This window comes from Chionomys nivalis, chromosome 3 (assembly GCF_950005125.1).
Source record: "Chionomys nivalis chromosome 3, mChiNiv1.1, whole genome shotgun sequence".
In the NCBI taxonomy this organism is placed as follows: Eukaryota; Metazoa; Chordata; class Mammalia; order Rodentia; family Cricetidae; genus Chionomys; species Chionomys nivalis.
The window spans coordinates 81995466-82012852 of NC_080088.1; the positions used below are offsets into that span (position 1 = coordinate 81995466).

Consider the following 17387-nt stretch of genomic DNA (forward strand, 5'->3'; position numbering starts at 1 on the left):
GCAAACTCCTTGTTCTTTAGGGCAACTTATTTACCTACTCAAAGCATCATGTAACCTGTACCCTGTGCTGTGGCCCATGCTCTGAGCATTCTACTGCATATCTTGAACATAGATCAACACCGGTTTAGGTGTCGGCCTTATTCATTTGCTGGTCCCTTGAAGACAGAAGAGTGTCTCTATGCACTCTTGTAGCACAGTGGCCAGTATACAGTGTATCAGAATTTCTTCTAAACTAAAGGAAACATGTTACAATGTGTCTCGATGACAAACACCTTCATAATTATACCCTCTCAGCTTGTGTGTTTTCTTATTATTATGACTTTAGGTACATCATTTCTTCTGTCTGTGATGACTGCTGGGTTCTTCCTCAAAGTCTAAGTCATGTGTTACACTTATCTTTACTATTCCTCCCTCTATAATACAGGGATTGCTCCTTGACCCTCCAGAATGTTAGACAAGAGCTCTACATTAGCTGGGTTCTATTCCTAGCACTTGGACATTTTCTGATTTTGTTCTTTCAAAGTCTTATTTTTACGTGCATGTATGTTTTGCATGCATGTACATAATGTGTACTTGGTGTCTGTGGAGGCCAGAAGAGGGAGTAAGATCCCCTGGAACTGGAGTTACAAACAGTTGTGAGCCATCATGTGGGTGATGGGAACCAAACATAGGTCTTCTAGTACTTTCAATGGGTGAGCTATCTTGCCAATCCCAGGTTTTTGTTTTTTTGACACAAGGTCTCATTATCCTACCAGCCAAGCCTCCTTAATGCTGCGATTATAGGCAGATACCATTATGCCTGCTTAATGCAGTTGAGGTAGGGGTGTGTTATATGCCTATCTTTAAGTTCTTATAGTACATATTCCCTTTCATTTCATTTCAATTTCAGTATACCTACTACTTTAAAAACACTATTCAAGTGCCCACAGAAATTCAGTCTTTCTACTAACACACTCAATAAAGTTATCCTTCATCAGTACTAAGGAACAAATATATACATCTATTATGAAAATATCCAATTCACTACAAAAATGCCAATTTAAAACTTCATAACCAAAGTCAACTATTTTAAACATAGTCATCAGTGAATAGACCATTCTTTAAAACTTATCCCACTTAAGACACACCACCCTTCTACTGAGACACATCCCTAATCAAAGTTCTATCCCTCTCACTAACAGCTCAGCACTTAGTAACCCAATGCAAACTTGTTACAAAGCCAACTTATCAATCACTTCAAAACTACCAGTCTTCAGTGATTAGTGACATAAAACTGTTAGTTCATAGACAAGGAGCTAACAATTAACAACAGAAGAGAGAAACTGAATGCATAGGGTGTTTCAAGAGGTATTACTAGGAAATTAAGAAGACAGGTACCCTACTAACATAAAATGTAAAATAAGGAATAGCAATAGTTTTACCAAAAATAAACTCTCACAAAGGCAAACATTTATACTTTCAATTTCAAAAAATTGGTTAAGTATATGAAAAAAATTACAGTTTTTTGCCTCACAATATAAAGCTGCAGTTGAAGTTAGTTCATCACTACAAAGTTGATTTTGTCTTCACCATACCTCAGTCTACTTTCAGAGGCCTTCTGAACACAAATTATCCTTAAAACTTCTTTTAGCACCTTAGACGTAGTTGTACTTAGAAGTAGGGTACCTCACTGTATTATCAGCACTTATCTGTATTTTTTATTCTAAGAGGCTGTTGTTTTTGGAGGACTGCCACCATAACTTATTCAGCTTTGCACTTCCAGAATCTAGAACAATATATCTCATAATAACACAAAGTAAAATTTTTCATGAACTGAATTTCAGATTCCAAACACCTAAGCAACTATTAAATGTGCTGTCATATAATTCCACTTCTAGTCCTTCACATTGAATGTCCGTTCAAACAGACAACAATACCACCTTTAAAGAGCCTTAGCTCAAGAAAGAAAACAAACCACGTGTACAGAAAAAGTAAAAGCACAGGCTGAGCTTTATATGTAGCAGGAGTGAAAAATAAAATCTGGAGGGAATTAAAACAAGACACTGCATCCAGTTAAGAAAACCAGGGCAAGTCTTGTGGGAAAGATCACATCTGGACCTTCACTGCCAAACAGAAATGCAGCTATGTGGAGATGGAAGGGTGAGACAAAAAACAGAGGCAACACAGCACAGCATGAATAAAAGTGCTCAGTTTCACCAAAATGAAACAGATGAAGAGTGGTATACTGTAAAGCAATGGTTCTCAATCTTCTTGATGCTGCAATGCTTTAATACAATTCCTCATGTTGTGGTGACCCCAACTATAAGATTATTTTAGTAGTTACCTTATAACTGTGATTTTGCTGTTGTTATGAATCATAATATAAACAGCTGTGTTTTCTGGTGGTCGTGGCTCACAAGTTAAGAACCACTACTATAGCTGGGCAGTGGTGGCACACACCTTTATTCCCAGCACTCTGGAGGCAGAGGCAGGCGTATCTCTGTGAGTTCGAGGTCTATAAGAGCTAGCTCCAGGACAGGCTCCAACGCTTCAGAGAAACCCTGTCTTGAAAAACCAAAGAACCACTGCTATAAGGGTAGTATTAAATGCATGAAAGTATGTGTTTAGATCCAAACACCATAGAGGCTTAAATGTCACGTTATAAAATACATTTTGTTTTGTTTCTTTCTTTCAAACAAGTATGAATTCTTAAATGTGTCTGACTAGGAGAATAACATGATGAGAACTGTGCGTAGGGACATTTACCCAGCACTAGACAGGTCTCCTACAGTCCTGGTGGGAGACTGTTTAGAGTGTGGAAGAGTGCAGCAGCAGGACAGTTACTCAATACCAGGAGGTAGCTAAAGAGTCACGGCTTCTGTGCCAAGTAGAGAAATACGCAGGGGGGCAAGCTTAAGTTATGCCTTTACATTTACTGATACATGAGTTTGTGTATTCTCACTTTTAAAAGATTTACTTTATTTAAAAAAATTATTTTAAATACTTCTACCTTGAAACTGTCTACCCTAAGTCTTAAAAAATAAAAACCTAGGAACATAGCTTTTTGAAATTTTGATAATAGTTGTTCCTCCTTATTCACAGATTTCATACTTAGGAATTTGTCTGCTCATTTATTTGTACTTCCAAAATCAACACCTGTAGCAATGACCTAGTCATTGGCAAAGAGATGTGCAGGGCATCAAACACAGAAGGACCCTGCTGTGCTCACCCCTAGAGAAAAGCCCAGCCTTGTTTCCCTGGTCTACCTGGTGACACACTTGTGCACAATGTTGTTCTTGTTGGTGACACATTTAAACAGCTCCCAACAAGTGATAAATGCAGCAGCCTAAGCACAAGACCACACTGTGCCTTTCAGAGAAAAATGCAAGCGCCACAGTAAAGCCCGAGGAAGGAGTGAGTGCAGGTGCTGCTTGTTCACTGAGTTGAGTATTAATCAGAGAGCTACGCATATAAATGAGGGGTTCTTAAGCAGACACACAGAAAGCAAGGCTGTACACTGACCAGCAGATGACAAGTTTGTGACCAGAGTCTTAAAGCAAGTGCCCTGCATCTCCTTAAGGAGGAATGGTTCAGTCAGTGCAAGACTCATCCAGTGCTTGTGGGAAATTTACAGACTAGAAGAACAGCAATGGGGTTACATACACCATGCTAGGAAACAAAATGCCACTTAAAACTCCCAAGTGGTTCTCATGAAAGAAAACAAACATTCAAGGCTCTGATGCTACTGTAGCAAGTTCTTCCTATAAGCCCAAGAGCACATGACCGTATCCCCACTAGACACTGCCCTTACATTGATGGCTAGTGCACACAGCTGGTACTGCTCCAACGTGATGATCTCGTGGTAACAGGGCTCCTGTGCCAGCTTCACAATAGCACTCCCAGCAGCAAGCCTCAGGCGCGACATATCTGGTTTACTAAAAAAGAAGCAAAACAATTTAAGCAAGACTTCCATGTGCTGGGGGAGTGGGGTGGGGTAGATCATTCTTACCTCATTCATCTAATGCTTAAAATAACCATCTATAAGAAGAAAGCAGAAAGTCCTAAAGTCTCAACATTCTTTACCTCCTCAGAATGCATACTTTGAAATCCTAGGCCAAGGTGGTATTACAGGGGAGAGTTTTCTGGAAGGTGATGAGGTCAAGTGGGCAAAGCTCTTAGGACTTACAAAGAAGATGGAGGGGGGTGGAAATTGCTTCTACTTTCTGCAATATGGGGCCACAATAGTCAGTCTACATACAGCACAGAGCTCTCAGAGAACCCAACCAATGCAAAGTCTCTTAAATAAGCTGATGCCAGCTACGACTAAAGTAATTCAATTTTCTGATCCTATACATCCTAAGCTAAGCAGGAACAGAAGACATTTATTTGTATGTTGGCTTGCCTGTTAAATTTTAATTACAGTACTACTGATTTGTGTGTGTGATGTTTACTCACAGGCCAGCATGAATATCTTTACTTGGTAACTTGTCTACCACAATTACTGTACTAAACTTAAAACAAGCAGGTATAGTAGCTAAAATACTACAATAGGCATGCAGATGTGAAATGGCTCACAATAAAAGCAATCAATAAATGACAGATCTGAATTTGAACGTGTGTAGTCTGGCTTCAATTTGTCAATGTTCTTAAGTTCTTAGGTTTAGGCAGGAATAATTAATATAAATAACTACATATGAAACAATGTAATTAATAAATTGAGACTAAATGTATCAATGCCAAGAATTTTCTCTGCCAGGCTGAACTGACCAATATACATTTATCTCAAATGCAGTATGACTCTTAAACCAAAATATCCTTATTATATATAATGGACATGTCTAAATTACTGAAGGGAAGCAACAAATTAGAATAAAAGTGGTAAGCACATAAACTGTTTCGATAGTACTAAGTTTTATTTTTATTAACTCGCTTCAGAAATATGTGTTGTTAAATTCTAGGCACAGGGAACACTATGAATAAAACATACAAGAGAATATATTAGGGGTTGGGATGGTGGTGCAGGGTTTTGCCTAGCATGCAAGGAAATAGGTTTGATGCCCAGCACAATCAAAATGGAAAGGGAGATGGGGGAGATGGAAGAAGAGAATGAAGATGAAAAGGTAGAAAGCAGCCACCACTTGCTGCCTTGTTTTCTCATTAAAGAACTTAGATGAAATTATTCTCCTATTTTTAGATTGCTAAGAAGTGTCACTGAACAGCACTGTGAGACCAACTTGACATTTCAGCTAATGCTGATAAAATAATCCCTATTATCATCCATGTTCCTATATGTTATGTAGTTCTGTGAATACTTCAAATATCCTAACATATTTAACTGCACCACAGTGGTATGCTAAGACAAGTAGGTGTAGGGGGCACTGAAAAGCTGAAGTAACTTGGTTAGGTTCAGCTAACTAGAAAGTGCTAACAGCCAGGGTTTGAATGTAGCTTCAGGATCTGAATCTGAGTTCCAATCACAGTATAATCAGTTAACCCTTAAGACAACAAAATCAATGCTTCATTCCTTCATAGAAAAATTACATCGTTTTTGCATGGGCTGTGCACAATCTCCCCACAAACCTTCATTCAGCTCTAGATTACAAGGCAAACAGTGGCTATGCTGCATGGTACAGGAAATGGTAAGGGGAAGTCTATACATTCTCAGTAGAGAAAAAATAATTGCCTTTTGGGTATTTTAGATCCATAGGTAGCTGAGGCCACAGATGTGGACTTATGAATAGAAAGCACTAAATTATGTTTCATCATATAAACAAAAACAGCATGTGTATTTTAAATAACATGCACAGTACATTTAAAATTTTTTGTTTACTGTATTCTAGAAACAGATTCAATAATTTGTTTTTATCCTTGAGATACTAGCAAACTTGTTAAACAGTAGTGACAGATCTCTGTACTAGGACTTATACATGGACTATGACAAAGAGCAAGGATCTATCATTTAAAATACTTGCAGTGTCTAGATGCCAGAACCCTATCAGACATGTGACTGTTACATTGCAATAACCACCATGTAAAATCATATTACAATAAGAATAGCTGTATACCTATAAATTAACATTATCTTTTAAAAAAAGAAATTCTAACATATAACAGTTACACCAGGAGTTGAAACACTATACAACCCAAGTATCTGGAAACAATAACTACATACCTAATTTTCCCCTGTTCTGTCAAATCTCCATCACTATGCAATATGGTTGTTAGTAATCTGAGGGTAGAAGTTCCTGATTTACTGTGATTATTTTTCATTCCAAGTAGCCATCGAACCATCATTTTAATAGCCTGAATCTATTTAAAAGACAAATTGACCAATAAGCATTGTTATGTTTAAAGAATTTCCATATCAACTTTAAAAAATAGAAAAACGAGCATGCATCTTAAGACAAAATAAATTATTCCATTCTTTATACAGGAAGATAACAGTCTTTTAAGAGTTGTTTCAACCTCTAGGAAAGTGGCAAAAAAAGAACAAACAAAACAAAACAAAACTCATTTCACTAAAGATGAGTTCTTTTGTTGCTATTAACTTTAATGTTTCCCAAGTGTGCACCTCAGCTTTTAGGACCTAGAATTAGAATCATGCTAACTTTCCTAAGCAGAGGAAGTTCCCACCTGCCTACCTAAGAATTAATATGGCCTTTAGACATCGTATGATGTTGAAGATGTGAGTACTTCTGCACTTACTAGTCTTTGACATACCTCTCTATGTACTGTTTTTTTGACTTACCTCAGCTTTCTAAAAAACAGAGACAACAAAACTGAGCTTGACCAGTGCGATTACAGAGTGTCCCAAAGATGCCTTTCCTGGGTACCTGGTGAGCGCACACTCAGCCTAAATAGCCTGTCTTCTCATTCAGTGCTGTCTCTATGACACAAGACTGCTGCTTTAGGCTAATGTTGAGACCCAAATGCAACAAGTATCATACAGTGATGGAACTACAGTTGCAAACAAAGAAGGGCTGCTCTACAAGCATGCAGACACATCAGAATCTGAGGCTGCAGCAACACACTAACGTAATTCAAGATACGGAGCACAACCAAATATATTCAAAGAGAAAGAGGCAAATAGACAATGTGGGAGTGAGCCCAGAAGGGTGCTAAGAAATTCTTAAAAATAAAAAAGTCAACATTCAGTATATGTGCTCCTAACTTTTAAGTCTTGACAAATACATTGAAATGAAGTTGACACATATCACATGACTTTAATAAATTGATGCTCTGCATTTTAGTAACAAGTAATTCCTTATGTATAAACCCAAATTCAAGAATTATTAATTTTTTTAAATAAAAACTTTTATTAAATCCCAAAGAAAAGATAATTTTAGAATCTGGATTAGCATTTTTACTGAAGAGAAGTATATCCAGGAGAAGACACTAGTCACTCCATTAAAAGGCTAATTTCTAAGAAGCAGAAATATGGAAGGAGCTTTCAAATCTTTCCCCCTCAAACTAGGTTATATATGCTACTGCTCACAAGGCGCTGAGTTGCACGTCATTGTCCTACAACCTCACAATATATGAAATACTATATAACACAATAAAGGCAAATTCTTGACTTTAAAAGATACCCACATCTATTACTTGATACAGTGAAGATACCAAGACAAATAAATCTATGTATGTTACTTACTTTGACCATTGTCTCAGGAGAGACTTCTTCATCTGGGACCCAAAGCTTAGTTGTTTTTTTTCCTGGAAGCTAGACAAAAGGTAGAAACATTAAAATATAAGCGTGAATTCTTTTTTTTTTTTTTTTTGGTTTTTTTTTTTGGTTTTTTTCGAGACAGGGTTTCTCTGTGGTTTTGGAGCCTGTCCTGGAACTAGCTCTTGTAGACCAGGCTGGTCTCGAACTCACAGAGATCCGCCTGCCTCTGCCTCCCGAGTGCTGGGATTAAAGGCGTGCGCCACCACCGCCCGGCTAAGCGTGAATTCTTATGTTCAATTAATATATACTGAATAAGAGAACAAGTGAATGACTCACCTGCCAGGTGAACTGCCCCCTCCCTAGATTCTGTTCCCCCACAAAACCCAACCTGCAGCCTTCGCCCTTGCCCTCCCATTACATTACCCCTATCTCTGCTGTAACCTAACCCCAGCCCTGCCCCTAACCCCAGCAGATTCCCACTGCCAAAATATAAGCAACACCAAACAGAAGAACAGAGACCCACTGCTACAACAAAGGCCAAGTTAACCACAGAAGGCCTGTTCCCAACTTGGACAGAGATTACCCACTAGATTAGAGGTCATGCTAGCTGCCAGAAATCCAGGCCACAAGGATCAGAAAACCAAAGAGGAAACAGATACCAAGGAGCAAAACACCCAATCAACTAAGAAAACTCAGAAATCAATAAACATGACCTATAATCATCACAAACCCAGATGCATAAACACCATCAATATCCAGGGCAACGTGTCCCCCACCAAAACCTAGCTATCCTATGACAGCTATATCTGAAAATGCCAACACAGCCAAAGCACCAGAAATGATCATAAAACCAATTTTATTAAGATGACAGCGGTCTTTAAGAGGAAATAAAATAAATTCCTTTAAAGAAACTGAGGAAAACACAACCAAAAACTTGGAAGAAATCAATATATCCCTTAAAGAATGCCAAAAAAAAAAAAAAGCCAAGAAAAAACAAACATGGGAAAGAAACTATTCAAGACCTGGAAACTGAAATAGAAGCAATAAAGAAAATACAAACTGAGGGAATTGTGAAAATGGAAAATCTGGGTAAGCAAACAGGAACGGCAGAAGCAGGTATCACCAATAGAATACAAGAGATAAAAGAATCTCAGGCATTGAAGATACAATAGAAGAAATAAATTCATTGGTCAAAGAAAATGCTAAATCTAAAAAAACCCCTAGTACAAAAAATCCAGGAAAACTGGAACCAAAGCTAAAAATAATAGGAATAGAAGAAGGAGAAGAATCCTAGTTCAAAAACATGGAACACAAGCTGGGTGTTGGTGGTGTAAGCCTTTAACCCCAGCATTTAGGAGAGAGAGACAGGCAGATCTCTGTGAATTCACAACCATTCTAGTCTACAAAGAGAGTTCCAGGACAGTCAGAGCTGCTACGAAATACAAAACAAAACAATAAAAACCTAGAAAATAGATTTAGCAAAATCATAGAAGAAAATGCCTATAAAGGCATAAGAAGCTTACAGAATTCCAAATAGATTGGACCAGGAAAAAAAAAAGTTCCCATGTCACATAATAATCAAAACACTAAACATACAGAATAAAGAAAGACTATTAGAAGCTGTAAAGGAAAAAAGGCCAAGTATAATATAAAAGCAGACCTATTAGAATTACACCCTAAAAGTCAGAAGGGCCTTGACAGATGTCTTACAGATTTTAAAAGACCACAGATACCAGTCCAGACTACTATACCCAGCAAAACTTCCAATCACCATAGATGGAGTTAGCAAGGTATTTCATGACAAAGTCAAATTTAAACAATATCTATCCACAATTCCAGCCCTACAGAAGGTACTATAAGGAAAACACTAACCCAAGGAAGTTTTAACTACACACTTACAAAAACACAGGCAATATATAATTTCATACCAGCAAAATCCAAAGAAGGGAAACACTACCACCACCATACAACAAAGTAAAGGGAATTAACAATTACTGGTCATTAATGTCCCTCAGTATCAATGGACTCAATTTCCGAATAAAAAGGCACATGTTAATAGAATGGATATGAAAACAGGATCTATGCTTCTGCTGCATACAAGAAACACACCTTAACATCAAGGATAGACATTACCTCAGAGTAATGGGTTGGAAAAAGAATTTCCAATCAAATGGACCTAAGAAGGAAGTAGCTATTCTAGTATCTGATAAAATAGACTTCAAACCAAAAGTAATCAAAAGAGATGAAGGACATTTCAAACTCATTAAAGAAAAAAATTCACCAAGATGACATCTCAGTTCTGAACATTTATGCCTCAAAAGCAATGGACACACACATTTGCAAAAGAAACATTACTAAATGTGTTAGTCACATCAAACACCATAGATTAACAGTGTGAGACTTCAACACTCCACTCTCACCAATGGACAGGTCATCCAGTCAGAAACTAAACAGAGAAATAATGGGTCTGGTAGACATTATAAATCAAATGGACCTAACATGTATCTACAGAACATGTCACCCAAAAAAGAATATGCATTCTTCTCAGCATCTCATGGAACCCTCTTCAAAACTGACCACATACTCAGTTGCAAAACAAGTTTCAACAGATACTAGAAGACTGAAAAAAATTCCCTGTACAAGACCATCACGGATTAAAACTGAAATTCAACAACAAACAACAGAAAGCCTACAAGCTCATAGAAACACTCTCTACCGAATTGCCACTGGATCCAGGAAGAAATAAAGAAATTAAACATTTCCTAGAATTGAATGAAAATGAATGTACAACAAACCCAAACTTATGGGACACAATGAAAGCAATGCTGAGAGGAAAGTTCATAGCACTAATTGTCCTCATACAGAATTTGGAAAGATCTCACACTAGCAACTTAAGAGCACACCTGAAAGCTCTAAGACAACAACAACAAAGACCAAACACACCTAAGAGGTGTAGATGACAGGAAATGACCAAACTCAGGCCTAAATCAATAAAAGAGAAGTAAAGAAAATACAAAGAATCAACGGAACAAAGAGTTGGTTCTTTTGAGAAAAAAATCAACAAGATAGACAAATCATTATCCAAATTAACTAAAAGACAATGTATGAATGAACAAAAGGGGGGAATATAATAAACACCAAGGAAATCCAAAGAATCATTAGGTTATACTTCCAAAAACTGTACTCCACAAAATTGAAAAATTTCTCCATAGACACCACTTACCAAACTTAAAGCAAGATAAGATAAACGATTTAAATAGACCTATAACCCCTGAGGAAATAGAAGCAGTCATTAAAAGTCTCCCAACCAAAAATAAAGCCCAGGGCCAGATGGTTTTAGTGCAGAATTCTACCAGACTTCTGAAGAAGAGCAAAAAACAATACTCCTCAAACTATTCCACAACATAGAAACAGGAGGAACATAGCCAAATTCATTTTATAAGGCCACAGTCACCCTAATACCCAAACCACACAAAGACTCAACAAAAAAGAAAAATTACAGACCTTTCACTCATGAGCACTGATGCAAAAATATACAATAAAATACTTGCAAACTGAATCCAAAAACACATCAAATAGACCAGCTACCATGATCAAGTGGTTTCATCCCGGAGATGCAGGGATAGTTCAACATATGAAAATCTGTCAATGTAATCCACCATATAAATAAACTGAATAAAAAAACCCACATGACCATCTCATTAGATGCTTAAAAAGCCTTGATAAAATCCAGCACCCTTTCATAGTAAAAATCTTGGAGAGATAGATAAGGGATGGAAGGGATGTACCTAAACACAATAAAGGCAATTAAAGCAAACAAATACCAAACACCAAATTAAACAGAAACGTAAAGCAAATCCACTAAAATCAGGAACAAGACTCTCTCCATATCTATTCAATATAGTACTTGAATTTTTATTGTGTAAAAGACAACTGAAGAAGACCAAGGGAATGCAAATTGGGAATGAAGAAGTCTAAATGTCACTATTTGCAGATGATATGATAGTATACATAAATAACCTCAAAAATTCTACCAGGGAACTGCTACAGCTGATAAACACCTTCAGTGAAATGGCTCCAGGTGTTGCGGGAGGTCCTTCCGCTCCTCCAGCCAATAGCCGCTGAAATACCAGCCCATTGATAAGTTTTTTTGGTTTTTTATTTTTTTTGATTTTTCGAGACAGGGTTTCTCTGTAGTTTTTGGTTCCTGTCCTGGAACTAGCTCTTGTAGACCAGGCTGGCCTCAAACTCACAGAGATCCACCTGCCTCCGCCTCCCGCGTGCTGGGATTAAAGGTGTGCACCACCACCGCCCGGTTAGCTCAGTCGGTAGAGCGGTAGAGCATGAGACTCTTAATCTCAGGGTCGTGGGTTCGAGCCCCACGTTGGGCGCCAGATGAAGGTGTAAGTCATAAACAATCCCGCACCAGTTTGGAATTGTGATTAATAGGGTGGTATTTATTTAAAGGGGAATAAACTTACAGATCACCGTCCCAGACAACAGCCCTCTGCGCAATTAGGAAGAAGTCTAGTCGCCCGAACCGGAGCAGGAAGTAAAGAGAGTGAGGAGGGAAGTAGCCGCTTTTTTAAAGGGAAAGAGACCACGCCCCAATGGGCTGGTATCACAGCGGCTATTGGCTGGAGGAGCGGAAGGACCTCCCACAACATCCAGGATAGCTAAAACAATCCTGTATAATAAAGGAACTTCTGGAGGTATCACCATCCCTGACTTCAAATTCTACTATAGAGGAGTTATAGTAATGAAAAACAGCATAATACCGGCATAAAAAGAGACAGGTTGATCAATGGAATTTATCCAGAGAAACAGAAGTAAATCCACACACCTATGGACACTTGATTTTTGACAAGCCAGAATTATACAATGGAAAAAAAGAAAGCATCTTCAATAAATGGTGCTGGTCTAACTGGATGTTGGTAGGTAGAATAATGCAAATAGATTCATATCTATCACCTTGCACAAAACTCAAGTTCAAGTGGATCAAAGACCTCAACATAAAAGCAGATATATTGAACCTGATAGAAGAGAAAATGGTGAACAGACTTGAACACACTAGCACAGGAGACAATTTCCTGAACAGAATATCAATCTCACAGGTACTAAGATCGACAATTACTAAATGGGACCTCATGAAACTGAAAAGCTTCGGTAAGGCAAAGGACACCATCAAAAAGACAAAATGGCAGGATACAGAACAGAAAAAAATCTTCATATAGCCCCACAACCTACAGAGGGCTCAACTCCAAAATATATACAGAATTCAAGAAACTAGACATCAATAAACCAAATAATCCAATTAAAAAAATGGGTACAGATCTAAACAATTCTCATCAGAGGAATCTCAAATGGCTGAGAAGCACTTAAAGGAATGTTTAATATCCTTATCCATTAGGGAAATGTGAATCAAAAGAAATCTGAGATTCCATCTTACACCTGTCAGAAAGGCCAAGATGTAAAATACAAGTAACATAGAGGATGTGGGGCAAGGGGAATACTTCTCCAGTGCTGGTGGGAGTACATACTTGTACAGCCACTTTGGAAATCAATATGGTGGTTTCTCCAAAAATTGGGAATCAATCAACCTCAAAACCTAGCTATACCACTACTGGACATATACCCAAAAGATGCTTTGCTATACTACAAGGACACTTGCTCAACTATGTTCATAGCAGTTTTATTTGTAATGGTCAGAAACTAGACCACCAATATATATTTCCCTCAAATGAAGAAGATTTGGTATATTCACACATGGACTATTACTCAGCTATTAAAAACAATGACATCAGGAAATCTGCTGGTAAATGGTTGGAATTAGGAAAGATTATCCTGAGTGAGGTAACCCAGACCCAGAAAGAGAAACGTGGTATGTACTCACTTAAATGTAGATATTAGAGGTTAACCAAAGGATAACTATGCTATATTCAGACTCAGAGAAGCTAAGTAACTAGGAGGGCTCAAGGCGGGGACACATGAATCTCACTGTGATGGGAAAATAAAACAGACATTGCTGTTGGGGGTGGGGGTTGGGGTCCTGGAGGGGGAGTGTGGAACAGGAGAGATCAGATGGGGAGAGGATCGAGGGAGAGAGGACTGGGAGAGACAAATGGAATCTGAGGGTGACCCTAGCTATGACTCCTAGTCATGGGGTTACAGAGCCTGAACCGACCATCTCCTGTAACCAGTAAAGACTGAAAGTGGAGGGATTATTAGGTCACCAACCCAGCCACAAAACTTTTGGCCTATATCTATCCTGCCTATAAGATGTGCTGGAGTAGCCAGGCGGTGGTGGCGCACACCTTTAATCCCAGCACTCGGGGGCAGAGGCAGGCGGATCTTTGTGAGTTCGAGGCCAGCCTGGTCTATAAGAGCTAGTTCCAGGACAGGAACCAAAAAACTACGGAGAAACCCTGTCTCGAAAATCAAAAAAAAAAAAAAAAAAAAATGTGCTGGAGTAAATATGATGCAGAAATTGAGAGGGAGAGGCCAACCAAAAACTGATCCAGCTTGAGACTCATATCATGAGAGAGAGTTCATTTTGCTATGCCCATAGATTGATGTCTAGCCATCAGAGAGGCTTCACCTAGCAACTTATGGAAACTGATGCAGAGACCTATAGCCAAACATTAAGTGGGGCTCAGAGAATCTTGTGGAAAAAGGGAAGGAAGAATTGTAGGAGCCAGGAGTCAAGAACACTACAAGAAAATCCACGGATTAACCTGGGCTCATAGGGCCGCAAAGAGACTGACCTAGGCCCTCTGCATATATGATAACAGTTATGCAGCTTGATCTTCTTGTGGGATCCTAACAATGGGAGCAGGGGCTGTTTCTGACTTTTAGGACCCTTTGCCCCTATCTACACTCGATACAGCATGGCTGGCTGATATCCACGGGAAGCCTGTCCTTTTCTGACAAGCAGAAGAGGAGTGGATAGGGTAGGGAGCCTGGGAAGAGAGAAAGAAGGGGAAACTTTGGTAGGGATACAAAAACAAAATATTAAAAAAAAATTTACTGAACAAAAATAGTTTTTCTTACCTTTCTAACAATGATAGCGAATATTTAGGATTCATCTAACCCCATTTACTTACTAAATAGGCCTGAAACCAAAATTCTCACCAGCACCTGGCTGGAGCATTTGAATATCCTTTGTAGGTGTGGGTCAGGATAGATTTTATAACACAAAACCTACTTTGTAGACCCTTTCAAAAGATTGATGATTCAATTATTTAGGCCAGCAAGCAAAGACAAGGATAAAAATCCTAAGAAGAGTGTGTGCATTTGTGTATGTGTGGCACTCATGTATCTAGAGGCAAGAAGTGAACTTCAAACTATATCCTCAGAAGCTGTTCAACTTGTTATTCGACACAAGGTCTCTCCATAGGACCTGGGGTGGTCTACCTATGTCCAAGTAGCTGGCTGTGGAATCACACCAGCTTTGTGGCTGTGAATACAAGCCCACACACCTGGTTGCTAAGTGAGTGTGTCAGACTCTGCTCTCCATGCTGTGTGCAGCAAACACTCACTGAGCTCCCTCACCAGACACAAGAAATGTAGTTTTAAACAAGAGAAAAGGTATTTTAAAAGCTCTTAGCCAGACTTTGTGGCATAAGTCTGTAATTCAGCTCCTTAGGAGACTGAGACAGGAGAATGACAAGTTCAAGGCCTGCCCAGGTTATAGGAGTTTAAGACCAGTCTGGATAACTCAGTGAAATAACATGTCGTCGTCCCCCCCTTAAAATAAGAAAAGGAAAGGAAAGTGCTAGAGATATAGAGTAATGGTATAGTATGTTCATGACATGGGTAAGTAGGTTCAATCCCATCTGCAAAAATAAAAAAAATAAAATAAAAAAATTGGGAGGGGGGGCGGTTCAAGACCATGGCTGTCCTGGAACTCACTTTGTAAGCCAGACTAACCTGAAACTCAGAGATCCACCTGACTCTGCCTCCCAAGTGCTGGAATTAAAGGTATGTGCCATCCCCCACCCCCTTGCTACACATATACACTACAAGGAGGAGCAGCAGAAAGAACACAATCATAGGATTCTGGAAAATAAAAGGTATGGTACAATATTAACACAGCATAAGGACTTTACTTTCTAAAAGGCAGATTCAACATAAGCAAAAAAGAGAGCAAGAAAAAAGTTTCTTTCAGCACAACCATAAAATAACCCCAAGGAAAGATGCAGGTACTGTGGAACGTGAATTTACAAAGGCAGGCAGTAAATTAAGATGGTGAAGAGTTGAACACAATACTGGAACAAGTGATATCTTATTTTTATCAACAAACCAGAAAATGAGGATTCAGGGCTGGTGACATGTCTCCAGGGTTAAAGTCTGAATCTGATCTCTAGGACCCATATGGTAGAAGGAGAGAACCAATATGCTCCAGTTGACCTCTGATCTCAACATGCAAAACACCATGACATGTTTGCACAAGTTCCCCTCCCCCATGTTATTACATAAATAAACGTAAAATATTTGTTTGTCGGGGCTGGAGAGATGGCTCAGTGGTTAAGAGCACTGCCTGCTCTTCCAAAGGTCCTGAGTTCAATTCCCAGCAACCACATGGTGGCTCACAACCATCTGTAATGAGGTCTGGTGCCCTCTTCTGGCCTGCAGACATACACACAGACAGAATATTGTATATATAATAAATAATAAATAGTTTTAAAAAAAAATTGTTTGTCAAAAAAGAAAGAAAATAGGAATTAAGTATCAACTCAGGTAAGGCCCAGGCAATGAAACAGATAACCCCAACACCCAGAAACACAAATTTCTAAATACATAGAATGGGAGAGTCAGTAAGTGTCTCATCACATGGCATTGAGATCATTAGAAAGGAGTCCTGTGGGGTTCACTCTGATGAAATTTCTAAACTAAGCATGCCAAGAAGAAACCCACAGCTCAAGAGTTTCATAAAAGAAGCAATAATCTTATCAATGCAGGTTTCTCAACTGCAGAACTAGATGACAAAAGGCAATGCTTTAAATCTTCTGTAGCTGAGTAATTGGAATATATTTCTATTGAACAAAGGTGAACACCAAAATGCAAGACATAAGGCCCTCAAATTAGAATATAGTTTGAAATAATCATCCAAAGATAACATATATTATGATATTGAACTTATAAAATAATCCACATCAGTAATTATAAATATGAATACTTAAAACAGATTATAAACAGAGGACATTAAGATGGATTTAACTATGACTACAGTAGCCACAAAAAAAAAAAAAAAGGTACTGGCACAGCAGAACGAAATCTACTTGGTAGAAAAGTAGGTAGGTAGAAATGAAAAGCAAAATATAAATTCTATTTTGGTACTGACACAAGCAGGCCACTAGCATACATTACTTTTATTACTAGTATAAAAAAAATCTATGAATTTATGTAGCCATAATACCAAAATTAACTAAAAGAAGACTGTTAAAAGAGTTTAAGAGCTGTAAGCCGAAGACCTGAAGATACGTGTATGCCTGCCTTTTAAAACCTGCGAGATGAAACCAAAATAAAATATTCAAATATAGAAAAAAACCTTTACAAATAAAAATTAAGCTCTTTTAGCAAGAAATGGATATAAAGTCAAAACACAGTGCATAATTTTAAAAACATTATTAGTACCTAAGGTCTGTAAGAGTATACAGAATTCCCTTTTAAGAGAAAACTGTGTGCTAACGAAAGACATCTTATAGATAAACAAAGAAAAGGGATGACAAGCAGAAAGTAA

At 38.3% G+C, this 17387-nt stretch overlaps 1 protein-coding gene across 6 annotated transcripts in view; it reads right to left on the minus strand.

The window, feature by feature from the left end:
• Nucleotides 1-17387, minus strand: part of Pds5b (PDS5 cohesin associated factor B) — a 161326-nt gene that overhangs the window by 19869 nt on the left and 124070 nt on the right. For all 6 annotated transcript variants that reach the window (XM_057764240.1, XM_057764239.1, XM_057764238.1 and 3 more), the window contains exons 22-24: nt 7631-7699; nt 6152-6288; nt 3791-3914 (exon numbers count right to left, since the gene is read on the minus strand). In XM_057764240.1, coding sequence (XP_057620223.1) covers nt 3791-3914; nt 6152-6288; nt 7631-7699 — 330 coding nt within the window. The remainder of the gene's footprint in view (nt 1-3790; nt 3915-6151; nt 6289-7630; nt 7700-17387) is intronic.